General features: G+C 38.8%; 2 protein-coding genes across 5 annotated transcripts in view; one reads left to right on the plus strand and one right to left on the minus strand.

The window, feature by feature from the left end:
• The window catches only part of LOC106649607, a 48001-nt gene extending 30960 nt beyond the window's left edge, over window positions 1-17041 (plus strand). For all 4 annotated transcript variants that reach the window (XM_023458949.1, XM_014367077.1, XM_023458948.1 and 1 more), the window contains 3 exons: window positions 16427-16584; window positions 16672-16887; window positions 16993-17041. In XM_023458949.1, coding sequence (XP_023314717.1) covers window positions 16515-16584; window positions 16672-16887; window positions 16993-17015 — 309 coding nt within the window. In that variant the 5' untranslated portion in view covers window positions 16427-16514 and the 3' untranslated portion in view covers window positions 17016-17041. The remainder of the gene's footprint in view (window positions 1-16426; window positions 16585-16671; window positions 16888-16992) is intronic.
• A 1890-nt stretch (window positions 17042-18931) lies between these two features.
• LOC106649494 (pacifastin-like protease inhibitor cvp4) lies at window positions 18932-19429 on the minus strand. The gene is made up of 2 exons (XM_014366932.1): window positions 19384-19429; window positions 18932-19290 (listed from the first exon to the last, which is right to left on the minus strand). The coding sequence occupies exons 1-2, from the start codon at window positions 19427-19429 to the stop codon at window positions 18932-18934; spliced, it is 405 nt and encodes a 134-aa protein (XP_014222418.1).
• Between the last annotated feature and the right edge of the window lie 1427 nt (window positions 19430-20856).

The following is a 20856-nucleotide window of genomic DNA, read 5'->3' on the forward strand; positions in this document are numbered from 1 at the left end:
AACTCAGGAGGAGATGCCAGCAATGTGTGACCACGCAGTAGACGGCTCTGAAAAAGGGGATACGACAATCGACGATGGCATCGCGCAGGATCGGAGGTTCACCAAGCAGAAAGAAGATGAATTCCTGAACCCCTAATCGTCGCATATCACTATGCGACGGATGGGGGATGTATGGAAAACAACGACTAACAGAAGTAGCAGAAATGCTCAACTAACCCCGGCCTCACCGAAGCAATGCCTAACGGCAGATTCCGGTGAGTGTTCGAATGGGGTGGAGTAGAAAAAAAAAAAAAAAAACACACACATAAACATGCGCCACGGCCTCCTTGGCTCAGTGGGCATAGTTAATATTGTGTGACAATTAAATGCTGTCAATGTACTACTCGATAAAGCTTAACTAATGTGGCCAACTACTTACATCTCTTTGTTATTACAAATAATAAGCATTGACTTAATCATGTGTTCAACGTGTATATTGTGTAGCTACTAGCTAATACGAACATAACCATGTCCAAGAGAAAGAACAGCTCATCGCCAAGCTCACTGAAGGACTTGCTAGCTGCAAATGCATATAAAAAAATGATCACATTGGACAAGAAAACTATTAATATAACGCCAAATTTGAATGGTGGCCGTAAGAGTTATACTCCGACCTTATCTAAACAACAAATAATAGAAATAATAGGAGGCATCAATGGAGGCTCGCAGCATGAAAATACGAACGGCCATATTGCTTCTCCAAAAATCAGCACGGTAGAAGACGAAACGGAAACGAACATCGAAATTCAAAAAAAGAAAGAAGAGGGGAAGTCAAGCAATCTCTACGCGCACGCAAACACCAGACAACAACAGCAACAGTCATAATACACATGACAATCAAGAGGGGGCGCCATCGCCCAAGCAGAAAGATTACAGTAGAGAGTGAGGCCGCGGTGGCTGTGGGGCTTGAGCTCTTGCTTCTCAACCGAGAAGTCGGGGGTTCAAATCCCGGCGGTGGGCTGGTTTTTTCCCGAGGATTTTTTCTGCGGGGTTTGCACCGTTGGGTGTAATCCGTGGAAACTTTCCTTGGAAAAAAGCCGGTGCACTTCAACTGCGGTCTCTGGTGTTGGGGGTCACACCATTATCAAAGCGTAACCTCAGTGGTATGGGAGGCGCAACCATATCGACTATAGGTACACGCTAATACACTAACACACACTTACATATACACGCAAGACCCACCGTTAGGTAGAACGGTGAGGTTGGCCAATTAGCCTAGTAGCAGAAAGGGCCGTAATCAACTAAAAAAAAAAAAATTACAGTAGAGATGCCTCACCAGTAGATAGCGAAGCTAACCACGAAAATGAGAGACAGCCTCCTATCTATATAAAGAACTGCGCTGCAACAACTCTAATTAAAAAATTAGAGAACTTAAATGTGCCTATCGCATTCAAAATAAAAAACACAGCTAATAACGCTTGTGTGGTAGTCACCAGCAACGAAAAAGAATTTCAAGAGACTACAGATTTATTAATAAAACTTGAAATAGAATTCATCTCATTTACTCATAAGAGTAAGAAGTTAAAAACTATCCTGTTGAAAGGCCTTCATGACCAAATGTCGACCAAAGATGTCTTAACAGAACTTTATAAACTAGCATTAGAAAATGTGTATGTTAAAAAAATTAGTGAATTTGCAGGAAAACCCAGAAATGGAAAAACGTTCCTACTGCAGCTAACGCCTGACAGCAATCTGAGAGCACTGTTCAACACTAAATACATAGCCCATCAGGTAATTAAATGGGAAACGTTAAGTAAGTCAGAGCCACCTCAATGCAGAAGGTGCCAAAGGATAAACCACGTTGCTGCTAACTGTCATATTAAGTACAGATGTGTGAAATGCACTAAAGATCATGGCCCAGGCCAATGTAAAGTCAACTCTGACAACAAAGAAGATTTGCAATGTATCCTGTGTGGAAAAACAGGCCACCCTGCCTCATACAAAGGCTGTGAGGTGAGAAGCAGAGAAATAAAGCGCATAAAAGAGAGAAGTCGCCAGAACAACTCTTTGAGTAACAAATACACATCTTATGCTGATGTAACTAAAAACAGTACAGCTATACAAGCCAAAATTCCACATATTTATGAGGAGACTAGAAGCAACAACATTAACTCCAACAACAACGTCAACTTCAATGCTAGACAGCACCAGCAGCAACTTCAGCAGCACCGCCACCAACAAATTACCCAGCATGAAAGAATGGACCTTGAAACCAACTACAATCCGGAGTACTGCAGTACACCTCCACTACAAGGCTGCCAAGACAACGTTACATATAACGGTAAAGAGGGTAGGCCCAACGATAGCAGCCACCCCTCCTATACTTATTCTAATAGTAAGCCAGTAGGTAACAGACTAGACTTTTTGGAGCAAAGCTTCATACAGATAATAAATAAACTTGATAATGTAAACGTAGAGCTAAACAACTTTAAAAAAAATATTTGTGATTTGTTTAATCACGAGTATGTATCTTTAAACAATACGGTAAGAGAAAATGTCCAGAAAATTAATTGCATTATTATGCTCTGGAGACGCTAATATGTATCAAAAAACGTGCAAAAATGGCCCCTAAAGCAGAGTATAGCCTTAGATCTTTACATATTACACATACTAGGCAAACTCAAACCTCAAAATGAACTATATGAACTTAAAGAGCACAAAATTATCTTTAATTTGGTACATTTAAAAACACCTTAAGTCCTGTAGAACCTAAGATACAGCTGTTTGAAGTTTCACTGAGAATTAAAGCATTAAATCTGTCATTTTCATTGATCAGTTGACATAATACTTGAATTTTCAGTAAAACTTCAAATAGCTATATCTTCTGTTCTAAAGGACTTGAAGAGCTTTTAAGAATACCAAATTGAAGGTAATTTTGTGCTCTTCAAGGCTATACTTATTTTTTCGCTATTCATAGCAGGATAACATTGCACATACCAGTAGTATGAAAGTCGCATTTCTTGCTATGTGCAACGGCTGAAAATTTCTTTTTTCGCGCTGCTAAAATCATATATGTTGACATAAATATTTATGACGTCATAGTTGACAGACCCCCCTGGCCCCCCCCTGTCATCAAGTGTCATGATTGAAGAACCCCTCCCCCCCTCCAAGTGATGACGTCATTTGTGGATGTCCCCGTAGTGATGATAGAAACTCCAAAGGGGGAGGAACTGCTATTCTAATTAGTGAAAAATTTAAATGCAACCAGGTGTTTTTAAATCACAAGTTTGATGTGCTTGAATGTACAGTGATTTCTTTAAAATTAGCAGACAAATCTAATTTATTTATTATCAGCGTATACGCTTCGCCAGCTTTAAAATGTTCTATTGATAGTGACCTAAGTTACATATTTAACTTTTTAAAACTTTATGATATTAATAATAAATTTGTGTTCATAGGCGACTTGAATGCGAAACATTCGGACTGGAGGAATCTGACTTCCAACGGGCGGGGCTGGCAGCTTAAGCAATGGTTGGACAGCCACACCATAAATTTCAGCATTGATCTCCTACACTCAAAATCCCCCACATTATATAAAGCTTACAGCTTTATAGACATAGCTCTGATCAAATCAGACATCCAGACTCTACATGATTTTCTCAATACCATTGACACAGATAGCGACCACCGAGCGATCGAGCTGGACATAATCTTACCTTCAGAAATTGAAACTGAGAACTGCAAAATAAACAGATTCTTGTACAAAAAAACGAATAACGTAAAATTCAAGAAATTTCTTGCTGAGCATAGCATTGATATATCAGATAATAGGAACTTGTCCAACACAGAAATTGATGCATTCATAGAAAGTATGCAGACGGCGAGGAAAGGAGCTATAGAGTACTCCACTCCTAGATATAAACAAAAAGACAGATTTGACAGCATCCAAAGCAAAACGATAACCAAACTCTATAAGAAAAAGCACATCACCCAATCGAGATTACACAGAGTCCAGCACAGATCAGATGAAGAGTCGCAACAAAACTATATTAGGCTAAAGCAAGAAATGAAAACAATAAAAAAGAAACTATTTGCCGAATTCAGCAAAGTAGCGAAACACCAATGGGCCGACTTAATAAACGGCATTGATTACAGAGAGTCAGCAAGCTTCTCCCCAAAAATTAATACTTATTTTAGAAAAAAAGACAACGGCAACAAAATCAATAGCTTACTAATCAGAGAAAAACACAAGGACATAATGAATATATGTCAAATCGACAATGCAATTACCACCACGGCGGATAACGACTACGTAGTCACAGAACCATCAGCTATCTCAACAATCATTGGTGAGTTCTTTAGTAACATTAACACTAAGGATGATAACGACGGTTCGGCCCTAGAAAAGTTAATCATTAAAGAAACAAACGAGATGAAGACCGCATTCAACGACCTTCCTTCTAGCACAAACTTCAGTGAGCTGAACCGAGCTGACAACCCGTCATCGCAAATCAACAAAGAGTTTTGCCTCACTAATAGTAAAATTGTCACCAGCCTAGTAAAAAGCCTACAAAATAAAACCTCTTCAAGCTGGGACGAAATACCGAATATAGCCCTAAAAAGATTGGACCAAGATTATATCAGAAAATATACCATTATTTTTAACAATTGCCTAAACAATGGGTACTACCCCAAGGCCTGGAAACTAGCCAAATTAATTTTGCTAAACAAAAAACCGGACAAGCCTCTTGAACTGGATAATCTAAGACCTATTAGCCTTCTTCCAACGATAAGTAAGGTTTTTGAGCGGACAATGAAATACAATGTCACCAAATTTTGCGACGACAAGGACATTATACCGGAACACCAGTTTGGTTTCCGCAAAGGACATGCTACGATCCACGCTATACACAAGCTAACTGCTGATATAAATTGGAATTTACTGGGTAGAAAAATGACTGGCGCCATTCTGATTGACCTAAAGAAGGCTTTTGATTCCGTATGGCACGAAGGGCTAATGTTTAAACTTCAAAGATACAAAATGAATGCTCACCTGCTAAAAATCATTTACAACATGATTACGGGCAAACAATTTAAATTAGCCAATTCTGGCAATTCTATTGATGTAAATAACAAAATATTCACGTTAACGAAGGGCTTACAACAGGGTACGGTGAACTCGCCACAGTTATTTAACATATATACGGCTAATCTTCTAAAGCTATTCGCAATCAACAATGGCGTGATACATGGACTAGCATTCGCAGACGACCTAATTGTCTATACGGCGGATAGTAGCATGAACAAAATCCAGCACAGATTACAAGAGATTTTTATTAAAATAATCCGGTATTATAACCAATGGAAGCTCCAAATAACCCCTACGAAATGTGAGACAATTCTATTTCGCCAACCAATCAACAAAGAAAGGAAATATACGCAAAAAAACTGGAAAAACTTCCAAATCACAGATACGACTCAAAATGTAATCATCCCACACAAAAGGGTGGTGAAATATTTGGGCATCATGCTGGACGATCTTATGAAGTTCAACACGCACATAGAAACTCAAGTCAACAAAGCGAAGATGGTATTTAAAAAATTACACAACCTGTTCCATTCTCCCTTCCTTGATCAAAGAGCTAAAATCATATCGTATTTATGCCTAATAAGGCCAGTCTTAATTTATGGTTGTCCGGTGTGGTTTAATCTGTCAGCCTCGTCAATGGAGACCTTCAGACTCCTGGAAAGAAAAATCTTAAGGGTTTGTTTAAACAAATATGAATCTGCGCGTAGTAACTATACTAAATGTATTAGTAACGTCAACTTATTGTCAATGGCGAATATACCTAGAATAGACACATTTATAGTACACATCATAAGAAATTATATTAAAAATACCATGGCTAATAAAGTCAATAGTCTGATATTTGGTCTTTATTATCCAAAGGACAATTATATGTTAAGATCTATTTCGTTGGGATTTGTTCCTCCAGAAAGTTTTAAATATTTAGATGATAGGGGTCTAATCATTGACCATAACTGGAATCATATGCTATACCATTTATCCAGAAACAAACTAGATAAAAAAATAGTTATTAATAACATTGTAATTGATAGAGAGAAGGTCTGTGATACTACTATATACGATAAGGCCATCCTTCAAAACTTTAATTATCACTGTAAATAATTGTACAAACTCCATTATCTTAGCCGTAATTTTTTCTTCTTTTTTATAGTTGTCTAAGGAAGTAATAAAACAAGATTTAGGATCTATAGTTTTTTTTCAAGTTTTCTGTAGTTCAATATTAAAATAAAGAACTGTAATAATCATACTTAATGTAACCACGATATTAATACTGTTTAACAGCGAGAATCTAAGCATAGATCATTCTGTTTGTAACTTATTATTGGCTCCTTTTAATTATGTTTATAGCCACTCATGTATATTGATTTTGATAAATAAACATATGTTTCGAAAAAAAGTGGGCATAGTTCTTGCCTACTGATACAAGGTACGCGGTAGGGCGTGGGTTCGATCCCCACCAGACGAATTTTCGAGGTTCGTTTTTTCGCCTGGTGTGGTCGAGCCCGTGCCCGAGGTGGAGCGGGTACCACTCAAAAAGAAGACCCGGCCTATGTCATCAGCCTCCGAAGCGGTAAAAAAACCCCGATCACTGTGCGAGCTGGAAGCGATAGGATAACCACAAGTAGGAGCCCGAGGCAAGGACTCACATGGCTGGCAATAGATGGAGCACACCACTCCCATGATGAAGTCGGAAGCGAGAACCACTTTCACAAGAGGGCGCCGGATGTGAGAGCCAAGGCTCTGCTGGAGCGCATGACGGCGCCTGAAGCGAGAACCACACTCACAAGACGACAACAGAAAAGGAGGAGTATCAAAAACTCACGGAGACTAATAGGGTAGCGCCGGAAGCGAGAACCACACTCACAAGATGAAGCTGACAGAGCAAATTGGGCACTTGCCATCGGCGGCAGAAGCGAGAACCACACTCATAAGATGGCACTAGACAGCGAGTTCTAAAAAGACGTCTAACTCAGGAGGAGATGCCAGCAATGTGTGACCACGCAGTAGACGGCTCTGAAAAAGGGGATACGACAATCGACGATGGCATCGCGCAGGATCGGAGGTTCACCAAGCAGAAAGAAGATGAATTCCTGAACCCTTAATCGTCGCATATCACTATGCGACGGATGGGGGATGTATGGAAAACAACGACTAACAGAAGTAGCAGAAATGCTCAACTAACCCCGGCCTCACCGAAGCAATGCCTAACGGCGGTAGTAGTGAGTGTCCGAATGGGGTGGAGTAGAAAAAAAAAACGAACATGCGATGATTTAGGTGGCCCGTCGCTGTTTCTACTATCGTTGTTACTGCTGCTGCTGTGATATCCAAGCCGATAATAGTGTTATTATCTTTGCTGATCTGTTTAACTTAAACTCAATATATGCTCTGTCACGCAAACACGATAAGTACAACGGTATACGTAACCTCACTTTTTGAAACGGGTTAAGTCAATAATGCTTTTCTTTTCATTAAATAAAAATTTACATAGCCACCAGTACAACAAGTTGCTAATAAATAACAATCAAATTTTACATTCTACATCGAATGAATTTTAACTGTATCTAGCGATGGTATCGCCATCTTTCTCTCGCAGTACGCGCAGTAGCCAAAAATGTTAGTTAGCGCAACTAAAATCGTTTTTATTCTACCATCTAAAAGTTTTGTAGCTTAAGGAGGCTCGAGCGCGTGTAGCTGTCCTGCATTCGTGCGCTCTACGCGTCGTGCCTCTTGCATCTACGCATTGACCGCGGTTGCGTCGCGCCTAGTGCGCACGTCGTATCGTTCGTCACGCGTGTATCGTTCAATTAGCACGTTTTTTAATTACTAACAAGATAGAAAAAGCAAATAATATTTAATAAATATATTACGTAATACATTTAAGTTTTAATAATATATCGTGCGCTTCGAAATTTAAATAGCGCACCATTTTGCGTGCAGCGGCCGCATCGCGCAAAACATTGTAACCTCACGATTTCGACTCTTTACATTAAAATATTTTATTAATTAATGTGTTGACCCCCCTTTTTTGTTTCATCATTCGAAAGCTTATAATTTTTTCTTTCTAGCCTTAGTTTTTCATCAATATCTGTCACGTACTTTAATCGTGAACGATTAAAGAACGGTAAATCATGAAGATGCTCCCTTAAGACCCATGTGAAATCGACCAAGTTTACACGGACTTATCTCTTAAATAAGCGTGTTGACCCATATTTTTTTTGTTGCGATCGATGTGTGTTGATGAAAGGAGTAAATTCGCGAAGTTTCAGACATATTTGTCAGAAAGTGATTTTCGCTCGAGCCTCCTTAAGCAATTATATTTTTTTTACCATCCACTCACCGTAATCCATGTGTATATACATAGGATGATTGAGGTGCCACGTGTAATTGTCCTCCGCTTTGTACAGTCATATTCGTAGGTACATTACATGTACGTAATGTCCCGACATGCTTCATGCGACGATATTCACATATTAAATATTAAACGTCAAATATTATATGTGTATGTGCTCTAATGTATACGAATATTGTGTATAGTAGGAGTACAGGCACGAAGGGATTGAATATTAGAGAGCGAGAGGTAGTGTAGAAGCGAATAATATTCCTCAAAAACGCATGTCGAGCGGGGCAGTGAAATAATAATCGAAGATTCAGCAGCTTTGATAAAAACCATATACAGGTTGTAAGCCAGGCAATGAATAAATTTTGCACTTATAAATACACGCGCGGGTGTACGCAAAGAGCTGCAGATGCAGAACGTTAATATCTTCCGGAAACGCTCGGACAGGCTCGAGGCTATACTAGCGCGTGTGTATAGCAATATACACGCGTTTTCCAAGAAATGTTTGTATCCGATGTGTTTATGTGAAATATACAATGCACACCGCCGCCCACGCTTGGGTGGAGATAATTAACCCACGGCGATCGTTTATTTAAATTTTGCGAAACACATGCACCCTATTATAAAATACGTGTTGCTGATCGTGCGGCATGTTCGAAAATTCATAATTTATTTATCATATCGATAAGTTGGTGCGAAGAAAAAAACGTATACAGCGGTAATTACGACGAACAAACGCGCTTACATAGTTAAAAGCATTGTTATATTGTATGTAGGACGGGGAGGGCGCTGCTTCGAGTTGTATCTACGGATCCGCTCGTTATATCGTAACACTCGTAAAACGTGCATGGCTTTTGAAATAAGTCGACAGCCTAGGCCCTTGTATTATAGGGCTGCTCTGCCTGCCTGTACGTAGCACGACTCGTGTACCGGCGCTAATGACTGCTTTTTTCGTATCGGACTCGTTATCGCGTGGGCCGAGAACTTTATTAACTTAGCTCCAGGCTAAATTCGCTCTACACACGTTATACTATATTATAACTCCCAAAAAGCATGAGGCACGCCGTCACCACCACCATCCTTATCCGCAGTAGCAGTCGATTCTTGCCTTGCTTCGTTGCAGATATCACAATGATAAAAATTATATAATATCTACGTGTCGCAGAGCGATTTAAGCTCTCATTGCGTTTCTCGCGCCTCATCGAATGGAGGAGCTGTGGAGCGGCGCGCAGCCTATAATGGCACAGGATATCATTTGTTTTGCGACGAGCAAGCTGTGTAAAAGCTTCTTTTCGCTGCGGCTGGGCGTATACGTGGCGTCATTTTTGCCCTCGCTATACGTGTAGAGCAACAGCAGCAGCAGCTCGACTCGGAGCTCGCTCTCGTCTACATAGCCCGGTGTAATTAATTCTCTTATATTACAGCGAATAGGAGGGAACTATATACGTATATACACCGGCGCTTTAATTTTCAAAGTTTTAGCTTTTAAAATTTTCCCCGCCACCTTCGTTTCGCTTCGGCGCGAGAAAAATAAAAAAAAAGAGAGAAAGAAGAAGAAGCGAGCCAAAAGAGAGAAAGAGATGATTGATTGCAGTGGGTTATAGAGATCGGTACTATACATAGTACAGCGTGACGAGCTTGCGACACCCTTTGTATAAATGTACATAATTTTTGGGCAAGTGCTGCTCTTGATCGACTCTAGGCGCGGAAGCGTATACGTATAGAGTGATAATATAAAGCTGCGCGCCTGCATTTATAATTGATGGTTGCAAAATTCAACGACACGTTCGCGCCGAGCTTATTCAATGTAAAACAAAAACCATAGATCGCACGAAAAGTTAATCATCTCGCGATTCCCAATTAGACAAGCCGTGATACGACGGGCGAGGCACATACAAACACATACGCGCGCACACGTACACACATGCGTACCGGTGCGAGGGTGCGCGAATCAACAATATAATAATCCCCGTCGTCGTCGTCGTCGTCGCGCCTCGCGGCGAGAACACGGGAATTTCCTGTTTACGAGACAAAGCCACGCTGCACGAGTTTTCGCACCCTGCGACACTGCTGCTCTTTTTTTGTTCGCATTATTATTATCATTATTATTATTATTACGCTGCGCTTATTGTCGCGCGATAATTACATATCGACGCCTGAGCCTTTTGTCGTCGAGGCTCTCTCAAAGCGCATATTGAAGCTGCATACCAACAGCAGCAGCAGCCCTCGGAGGGGGGCGAGCAGCTTTTTCGCAGCTTCGCGCCCCGTTGTTGTGTATTAATAATAATATGGTCAGTTTCCGAGTGAGCGTGTCTCTCGTTAATTACTGCAACGCGAGCGGGCGAGCGAACGAGGCCTCCCCCTGGCCCGAGACAATGGCGGATGATTTTTAATAGGTTTTTATACATATACGTCGGCACGATGACGAGGATGTAATTTGTGAGCCAAGTGTATGATAATTGAATTAACGAAGGCTGCACACGTATATATACGCGCAAGGCTTATCGAGCTTATTTCATACATAAACGTTGACACTTTTTACAGTTTTATTTCGTAATTAAAAGTCGAGCCGCCTTTTTTACGCTGCAGCGATATCGAGCGCAGATGCGTTTATCATATAAATACATCTTTATATGTACGCATATACCACGCATCCTGTCGGTGATTAATTAATTTATTATTATATGCGCGTAAATACCGCGGCGTTATTGCAAGGAAATTAGGATAATTTGAATTGTCGAACAGATGCATCTGCGAAAAATTGCTCCTTCGTGCTCTCTCTCTCTCTCTCTCTCTCTCTCTCTCTCTCTCTCACTCTCTGTCTCATTGTCTGTGTGTGGCCTACTAGTAGCTGCTACAGTGGATACTAAATTAAAGTCATAAAAAAACTTAATATACAGGCGGCCAACCCCAGTCTATTATATGATAATATTATTAGCGGCGTGCATTAGTTGCGCTGGAGCTTGTAAAACTTCACTTGGGTGGCGTGGATCGTAAGCATGAGCTATTCGCGTGGCGGCTCTGTGCCGCAAACAGCATAAAATTTTTTTTCATTTCATTTTATACGCACCCGGATTTGGCTGATTTTTGGCGAATGCAGGTATTTCTTTTTATCTCGTCCAAATGACGCTGAAGATCGCTTATCAGTTACGCTCGGAGAAAAATCGCGTTTACTTAATTGAAGCTAATGTACGAGTTTAACCCTCATTAAAGGCTGTAAAGCACTATTTCTTACTTTCTCTTTTACGTTCTATTAGCCATGAGAAGATGATAATTTCTTTTGCAATTTCAAAAATTAAGAGTCGAATAAAGCTATAACACATCGACGTAATTATCGCATTACTGTTGCAATTCATACACTTCGTGTACGATACAATATAGATACGTGCGTAGCTCGCTCGAGCTTGGCATAGATTACTTATGTACGAAGTAGATGAGGTATTCCTTGCTCATATTATAATGTAGCAGCAACAGCTCAAAAGCACGTATATCACCTACACATGTATAATATTATATACTTTTCTGTCGATCGAGAATAAATAGTTCAAAAAAGTATTTAATAATTTCTAGCTTCATGAGGAAATTCAAAACACTTTTCACGTTCGAGTACAGATTGAAATTACATTGTCCCTTCTATCGGCCCAATCTATAACTAAAGTATCTATTCCTTGAACTCATAGAAATTGTCTGGACTGCATCAATGGCGATGGTCTTGTAGCATTTTCTTTTGTAATAATACTCGTCGCGTGCTAAGTAGAGCCTATGTTATCTTCGTGTCCGGGGCGCATTCGTATGTGCGCGCGAAACCCGCCTTTTTCTTCGTGACAGCCATTGCACGCGGCTCTGCTTGTGCATTGAAAAATAAAAGTATGAGCGCTATATGCACATTGGCGAGCTGCCTGAGAAACGTATAGCAGCTCGTTTCAGAGAGAGAGAAAACCACGATCGTGCGCGAAGTGCAGTTCGCATGTTACATTATACGTATATGACTGATTAATGGCTGTCCCGAAGTGAATATTTTTCTCTCTTCATCCTGCGAGTTACGCTCGAAGCGCGCGAGAATATATTTATAAGGTCTCGAAGTCGACGTACATTTTTGATTTTGTAGAGAAATTAAGAAAGTTGAATAGTTCACGTGGATCGCTCGAATTCGCAATTTTTTATCGTATAAATACGATATACACCTGAATCGTGTGCTCAACACATAATCCTCTGGTGCGATACAGTCGATTATCTAAAATACAGCTGGGGCGTGATCGGCTTTCCTGCGTATATACTCGATCTCTAAGAGAGCGTAAACATCGGGATTAATTAAAGGCGCCGATAAATCATCGCGATGCTCATCGTTCGGGAACACGTATCGCGTCAAGTGCTCGCAGTACGCAAAGTTTCGGGAAGAGTAGATCGCGTTTGCAAAATTTAGCTGGACGAAGATCCGATTTAACGTCGGATCGTATACGAGGAGCGCTGATTAAGCTATACAACCAGGTGCTTAACTGCCTGGTAATGAGTTTTCGCGGCCCATCGCGATTTTGTATCTATACTAGCCCTTATACGCTTCGTGCGACGTGGAAGTAATTTTTTTAATTTCTCCTTTTGATCGTAATAGAATACCGTCTGAAAAATACCAATTGTTTATTGGACAAAATAAAAATTCTATCAAAAATGTATAATGTTTATTAGTTTTCCTCTGCTCACACAAGTCATTCCGGATACTTCGTAAGTCAGTTTTATGGATTACATCATCGAACTTTAACGATTAATGATATTTTGAGTCAGCTATAAGTTTTTAATTTATAAGAATATTGTGCAAATATTATTGCATGATTATTCGACGCCATCTAGCGGTTTAATGTTGCTCAAAAGAACAGAATAATAATAAGTACTACTTTCAAATTCGAAGCAGCTGTATATTGATGCTCCATCGGCATTTTAGAGTGCTTCAAAACTATTCATTTCATTTGGTCCATAATTTTTTTAAAACGAGGATAAGAAAGATCACGACCGTAAGAGTAAATTCAAATTACGGTGCATTGTTCTTTTTTTTTACCCATTACTTTTTACACCTTTCACCGAATCCAAGTTGTAACTGAAATAAGAAAAAGCCTTTTTTTCGTTATCTTCAAGTTGCGCCGACTCGCCGAGCAAATGATTAATGAAAACACACGTGTACACCCACACACGGTGTTGGAGATAAAAGGAAAAAAGTTCACGATGTCGGAACTAGGCTCCTCGAGTAAACGCAAGTGTATACATAATTTTTCCTGCAACTTATCAACGCGCGCGTCGGGCTTTATCGATATCGCTCACTTCACATTTATATACACAGTGCCCGGCTTGAGACCCGGTGCAGCAGCAGCAGCACAACCCCTAAACACAATTTCACTTATAGTTCGAGCCGTATGGGCAAGAAAGTATACGACATACATATAATATACGAAATGTACGTACGCGTCCACTGCTTGATAAATGCTCTTACACAGCGGCTACGCAGACCTCTTTCTTTTGCGTTTAATCCTCGCCGCTTGTGCGCGCACGTTTTATATACAATTTTTATCGGAATTGCAGCTGCAGCCCGGCATATAGCTCTATACGTATAGGCCCTCGAAGTACTCTCTCTCTTTCTCTCTATACACATGGTAAGGCACGCGAGGTACATGTAATCTGGAAAATTTACGATTTGCTTCCGTTAATGCATATAATATGTATACGTCGTATTACGCGAGTCTCTGCCGTGGTAGACAATTGTTTTTATATGCTCGATATTAAATACAAAACCCTTAGCCGCTTTTTACTTTGATGGAAAAAAATCTCTTAATACAGAGTGTAATACTCGAGTGCTTACACGCGGGCTGTGCGCGATTGGCCCGCGATAGACATCGACGCTCAATTTTCGTGCAATTATTTAATGCAGGAGATCGCGCGTGCACCTGTGGATATTTTTTTTTTTAAATGTAATATCCGTCGAGTTAATTTTTCTAAATAACTTCATTGCTGAATTCAGTGACTTACGTACGTCACTCTATGCTTTAGAGGATCGTCGTTCGAGACCATAATTATCTTTCCATGATAATACTTTGTATAACCCTACAATCTAGCTGACCCAATTTTTCATAATTATTATTATCTAACGAAGTGCATCGACCGGTAAGATTTTTAATTTTTTTTACGGATATTAAACATATACATATAATAAGCTGTTACGCAACTAAGTGATGTCTGTATCAATTTATCCTTAATGATCGTACATTATCGTATTATTAACTCCGAAAGCCGTGCAAGTGTATTATACAAATCGTACCCTGAAAAAATATTTTTTAAAGCTTGGCATCTATGCCTGGAAATATATGATATCTCGCGATCGTTCGACGAGCTTTGGAAAAGTGCCCCAGATAAATGTAAATATAGGCGATTGACAAAAACTACTGTATGCGTTTATATACATGACATTTTCTTTTAGATATTTATAAACTAGATTATTAGTTTAGTTATTTATATACTAACACACGCATGCAGAAATTTGTTGGAAATTTAATAAAGTCTTGAAATATGTAAACCAAATTGTCTTACGACGCCTGTTTCAAAAAATCGCTTTCAAGCTCGTGACAGAGCTTCCTCGTGAAGGAAGCAAAAAAGATACTCTTGGAACCTTTTGGCGTGAATGAATCACGCAAAGTGTTTTGCTGCACGAGCTGGGAATGGGAAGGGACACGAGAGAAGAAGGGTCGATCGCCTAATATCCTCTGGAGACTCACTTTGGACCAGATATTCGAGGCAAAGCCACGTCCGCGTGTGCCCCGCGTATCACGCGTATATGGTATACGAGAAAATCCATGGGGAGTTTTTGCCGCGCTATCTATTCAATATGCCGACATTATTCGTCAACCCGATAAGACAGTGTAGTAAAGGGGAGTCGATACATATACCGCTGCCGACGTGTGTATACATAACAGCTCGAAACATTTACGCCTGCATGTCGACGATTTCCTATTTATTTTTTTTCGCTCGTCGCTCAAGGCACAAACACGACCGGTGTGTATGTTTCAAGCGATTTTCAAGCGCTATGTTTCAAGCGAGCAAAATTTCAATATATTCTTCAGTAATTTTCAAAACATACAAATGTTTTTTTTGTTAATAAAGTCAGTCGTACAAGTACACGATAAAAACTTGTCACTGTGTACTCTGATTCGATCGGTCAGCATTTACTTTGCACCGATAAGAAACAGATGAATTTTCGATATAGCTCAACGAAAGGCTTTTTTTCTCCGGCGAACCTTTTCAAAACTTAAATCCTAGAAAGCAAACTAAGTGGAGCTATACGAACTGCTCTCGCACAAAGATCGAAAAAAAAGAGAGAGCGAGAGAGAAAAAAAGTCTCCTCATTCGTTTCTCTTTTTTTCTCTTTTTTTTCCTTTTGCCCTCATCTAAACGATAAGAGCATCGCGTTGGTCAGTTGTATACAGCACGAGTGCAAACTCCTTGAAAAGTTAAAGGAGGGGTGTGCGCCGCACACGTACGAGAGTCGTATATATATAGTGCTACACACAGCGCAAGTTCGTCGACTTTTTTTTGCTGTTACTTCCTTGCGCCATTCCATGTACGTGCTGTGCTCCATGCCAGGCAGCTATATAGACATCGTAGGTTGGATTTGTCGGCGGTGTGTTGGACAAATGATTTTGCACTAGAGAGAGAGAGAGAGAGAGAGAGAGAGAGAGAGAGAAAGAGAGAAAAAGAGAGCTTGGAAAAAGTCTCGCAGACTTGACTTTCTTTTCTGTGTTTAGTTTTGCAGACAGAGAGCAATTCGACTCGTGTGCAACCGAGCTTTTTGTTGCACGCAGACACACACGTGTACGTGCGAGATCTTGAAATTTTCATTGAAATTCAAATGGAAGTAGTACATAAAAGGCTCTACGTGATTGAGCATGCCGATATTATTCAATCAAATAACTTATTCGAATATTTAAACAGAAGTAGGATGATCCAGTTACACATGGTACTCATTAAATATGTTTTTATTTTAGCCAACAAAGCTCGCACTAGTGGATTAATGCGTTCAAATTGAAGTGTAGCACGAAGTCACTCACATTGTTTTTTGAAAGTTAAATCGTCATGGACTTGACCATTAAATCAATTTTTCGCATTGTTATTTTACTCGCAATAACCCAAAAAATCTTCACCGGTGAGTTCAATAATTTTTATCACAAAATTTCGTTTTGTATATAATAAACAAAAGAATGTATACGTTTTTTCCAAAATTGTACACTAGCCAATCCGTGGTACAGCATCCATCCTAATCCGAAATGCTACACCCCGTCGAATTGGTGGATGTTGGCGTACGAGGGTGTCGACGGCTACGGCTACACGTTTTACATGTTCGTGGAAAATAAGAGTAAATGCATGGCCTTCACGAGCTCTCATGCTACCGCCAAATGGTACGCTTTCGATAGTTGGATGGAGTGCGAGATCGAGTGCAGCAGTGACGGTGAGTTTTTCAAATTGACTATTATTTTTATTTTTATAACAATCATTGATGTTCATTAGAGGCTCTATTCGAATCGAACAATGATAAAACGAATTGTTTTTGCAGTTGATATTAGTTTGGGTCGATGAGAACACCTCGAAAGCTCCAGTCCAATTAAATAAGGACTTTGATTTGTATTAATGAATTATAAATTGAAAAATAAACAAGTGAGAAAAGCTATTTATGAAAGACTTTTTAATCCCCATATGCATATACGAACGGAGCCCACACGTAACATACACAACGCGACAAGCAAATACACGTAAACGAGCATTGCCACTATGGAGAATATTCGAGTGGTCGCAGAGCCACTTGGCTTCAATGTCAAAATCTTATATTTTGTCAAACACAGTCGTCGTTCTCTCGCAGTTCGTATGCACGCGCGAACAAATAGACGTTCTCTGGACAAGAGCCACCGCCGCGGCGCGTGTATCGGGCTTTTTGTTCATATCGCATCTTATGTGTCTCTCGGGGGATATGCGATCCGGAGAGCTTGTGTCGTAACGTGTGCCATGGCCCAAGCAAATCTTCAAAACTGCTGCTTGTGCTTTTTGTATATAAAACGTGTATCACTACTCGTTGACATTTTCAATTGGCGTGATCATGCACTCGACCCTATCCAAATCGTAATGTCACTCCCATGAATGTTTTATGGGATTTGTATATTCATCGGTTATTGAAAACAATAGAACTTGGCAGGCGTAATTTGTTTTGCTTCCTCATAAAGGAAGCTTCGTGATAGGCTCCAAAACGAGGTTTTCAACTAGAAGTCGTAGGACAATGTAGTTCACATATTTGGAAACTACATTAAATTATCAACAAATGTCCGCTAATGGTATGCTAATGGAGTTAAGTATGTACTCAGAATGCAATGTACTCTCTGCTCACCCTCATTTTATCAATTTTATTTAAAGATTCATAATTAGTTTATCAATAATTAAAGTTAAGTTACATTGTGGCACTGCTGGATATAAGTTCACATTTATGACGCGCTTTTCTGTGGTATAAGTCGTGCCACGGGGACACTTTTCGGTCCAGCTATTAGAACTCTACCTGCGCTCGGGCCCTAAACTACGCCGTGCCAAAAAGCGTTACTCATGGCACTTGTATCGTAAAGTACTAATTCATGATTATTGGCACTAAATGAGAAAAATTTGAATAAATGAGAAAAGAAAAATTTTGATAAATTCAAAACAAAACCTAATGAAGATCAAAAATTCAAGAAGAAAGCAAGCAAAACCAATATGAGGAATAGCTACTTTGTAAACTTTATGTTGTGTACGCGTATGCATGTATGCGAGACAGTGGACTTTTTCTTATTGGCGCTCCAGTAGCGCTAGCGAGTAAGCGAGTACGTGGCGAATTCAGTCTTACACTGACCTCCGCTACACATGTATGGTGATCTATGCAATAAATATAAATTTAATTATACCAGTGCGTCTACACCTTATTACGGCCACATCACTTTACTTGCTAAATATACTTTGTATTTTCTCAATTAAGTTTGTTACGTGTAACTATCGTTTTTATAATTAATAATAAAAATATTCAAAAAATATATTGATTTTGATTGAGAATTATCATACACATTTTATTAATTTTCACATAATAAAAAAACATATTTTTGACTCTTATGAATTTTATGATTTAATAAATATGATCAAAAAGTTATAAGAACATTTTTTTCTAATAAAACTGACTATTTTCTAAAAATCAAAAACAAATTTTAATAATTTTTATTATAGGTAGATAAAAATTTACCAATTTTATTGTAACTATCAAATATTATCGATCATTGTCTGAAATTATCTAAAAAAAGTTGAATATTTATATTAATTTTCTTTTTTATTTAATTTTATTCGATACAATTTAATTTTCTTATTTCTTATAACGAATATTTTTTTGTTCTTCTACTAGGGCAATATCAACCAAAAGTGTGCCGTTCCTGGTATAAATACCTTGTAGATAGTAGGCTCTTATACACGAATATTTTTTTCTTCTTCCGCTAGGCAATATCAACCAAAAGTGTGCCGTTCATGGTATACATACCTTCTGGACAAAGGGCTCTTGTACAGACGTAATCGGTCCCGAAGAAATTGCAAGCGCAGTAATTGCAAAACATATTGAACCTAGTCCTTGGTATACAAATTTGTCCTGGAGCTATCAATTTTTTGAACTCCTCTGTATCATCTACCGGTGCAAGAGTTCCGTCAGGATTCCATTTTTCAGGAGGATAGCAGAGTCCCTTACTGCACTCAGCGGTTAGGCCGTCGTCAGAGCACAAGCATACGTTGCAGTAGTTTTTGAAGGTGCTCTTTGGTTCACAGATTTGCTTTTCAACATTATTTAATTCGCCAAAAGTTGCTAAAAATGAAAATAGTAATGTTCAGTTCTTCATATTCATGAACTATAAATATGTAATGAATTAATTGTATTATATAATAACATAATAAGTACCTGAAATCGAAGCAACGATTAGAAATACAGAAAAAGCTGTCTTCATTGTTCTGAATTTTTTTTACTTGAATTGAGTGTATGACTTGAATGTCTTGCTTTGATGACGAAAGAATGTACAATGATTTTAACTAGTTACAGTTTCATTTTATATACTTAGCCGGTATTCCATGTCGGTGTCCCGATGTTAAAGAATCAATCCCAACGTGGCTAATTTATCGTATTAGATATCGTAATATCAAGTACGAGCTTCGTGACTCGCGAAATATAATAAGACGATCAAATCGTATTGATTATCAATTGCGATAAAATTTAAGCCTGAAGAGGCTATAATGATGAATTATTCATTCAAAAACGATTTTCAATTTAGAATAATTGATTGAAAAATATGATATTATCATATTCCATTAGCCTTTTTAAATGAAAGTTGTAATCTTGACCATTTTAGTGAAAAAATATTTGCCAATGTATTGGCAGCAATTTGACATTATTTTTTAGAAATTTGAGGCGTTTTTTATATTTTTTATATTTTTAACGAGGAAGTAATAATTAGCAATTATATGAGTCCTTACAAAAGATTGAGCTTTATTCACATCATTTTCGTGGCATGTTTGTTATTAGTTGATTATTAATTTAATCACACTACAAAAAAACCGCTACCAATTCATTAGCAAAGTGCTTCCTCCTAATAAAAAATTTTTCCTGAACTATAGAAGCCGAAAATAATGGGAGTTAGGATTCTCGGCCTTTTGGCTAAGATCAAAGTGTCCACATCATGTTGAGACCCTCAACACTACGGGCGTTGGGGCGGACTAAGACGGGAATTTGAATCGCCAAAGGCCACCGATATCTATAAGCTTAGTTTTTTTTCCTCAAAAAAAATTTTGAACTTTAAAAAAAAATTTTTCCTCAGGTGAAATACAGAAAAAGTTATTCCAAAAACAAAGACATAACAAAAATCAATAAACAAAATTGAATAAATGGCATTACACCGTCACGTTCAGAAGATATTCCCATTCCCGACTTTTTTTCCACAAAATTGTCGAAAAAATAAAAATTTTCAAATAAAAAACTAACTGTTTTTCCCGCAAAATACATAAAAAAGTTCTTCCAACAACAAAAACATAGCAACAATTAAGGGGGGAAAGGTACCTTAAACCTACATTTATAAAAAATTTATTAATTATGAAGAAAAAAATTTTTTTTGGAATATACAGAGAAAACTCTGTTTTCTTCACTCTTTTTTCAAAGTTTTTCACTCTGGAATATGAAAATTGAGGTCCCAGTCACCATAGAACCCTCCTCGATGAAGCAAGCCCACAGTCCTGACAGGTACCCCTGTGCCGTAGGATCCAGCTAGAACCGATGGTTCAATCATGGTCCTTGGGGTCTCATTTTGATCATTAGATGTGTGGTTACAAACGCAAGCACTTTCAGATTTTTTAATTAGTTATACACAATTTGCCAGCCACATAT

This window comes from Trichogramma pretiosum, unplaced genomic scaffold (assembly GCF_000599845.2).
Source record: "Trichogramma pretiosum strain Unisexual culture from Peru unplaced genomic scaffold, Tpre_2.0 scaffold37, whole genome shotgun sequence".
Taxonomy (NCBI): Eukaryota; Metazoa; Arthropoda; class Insecta; order Hymenoptera; family Trichogrammatidae; genus Trichogramma; species Trichogramma pretiosum.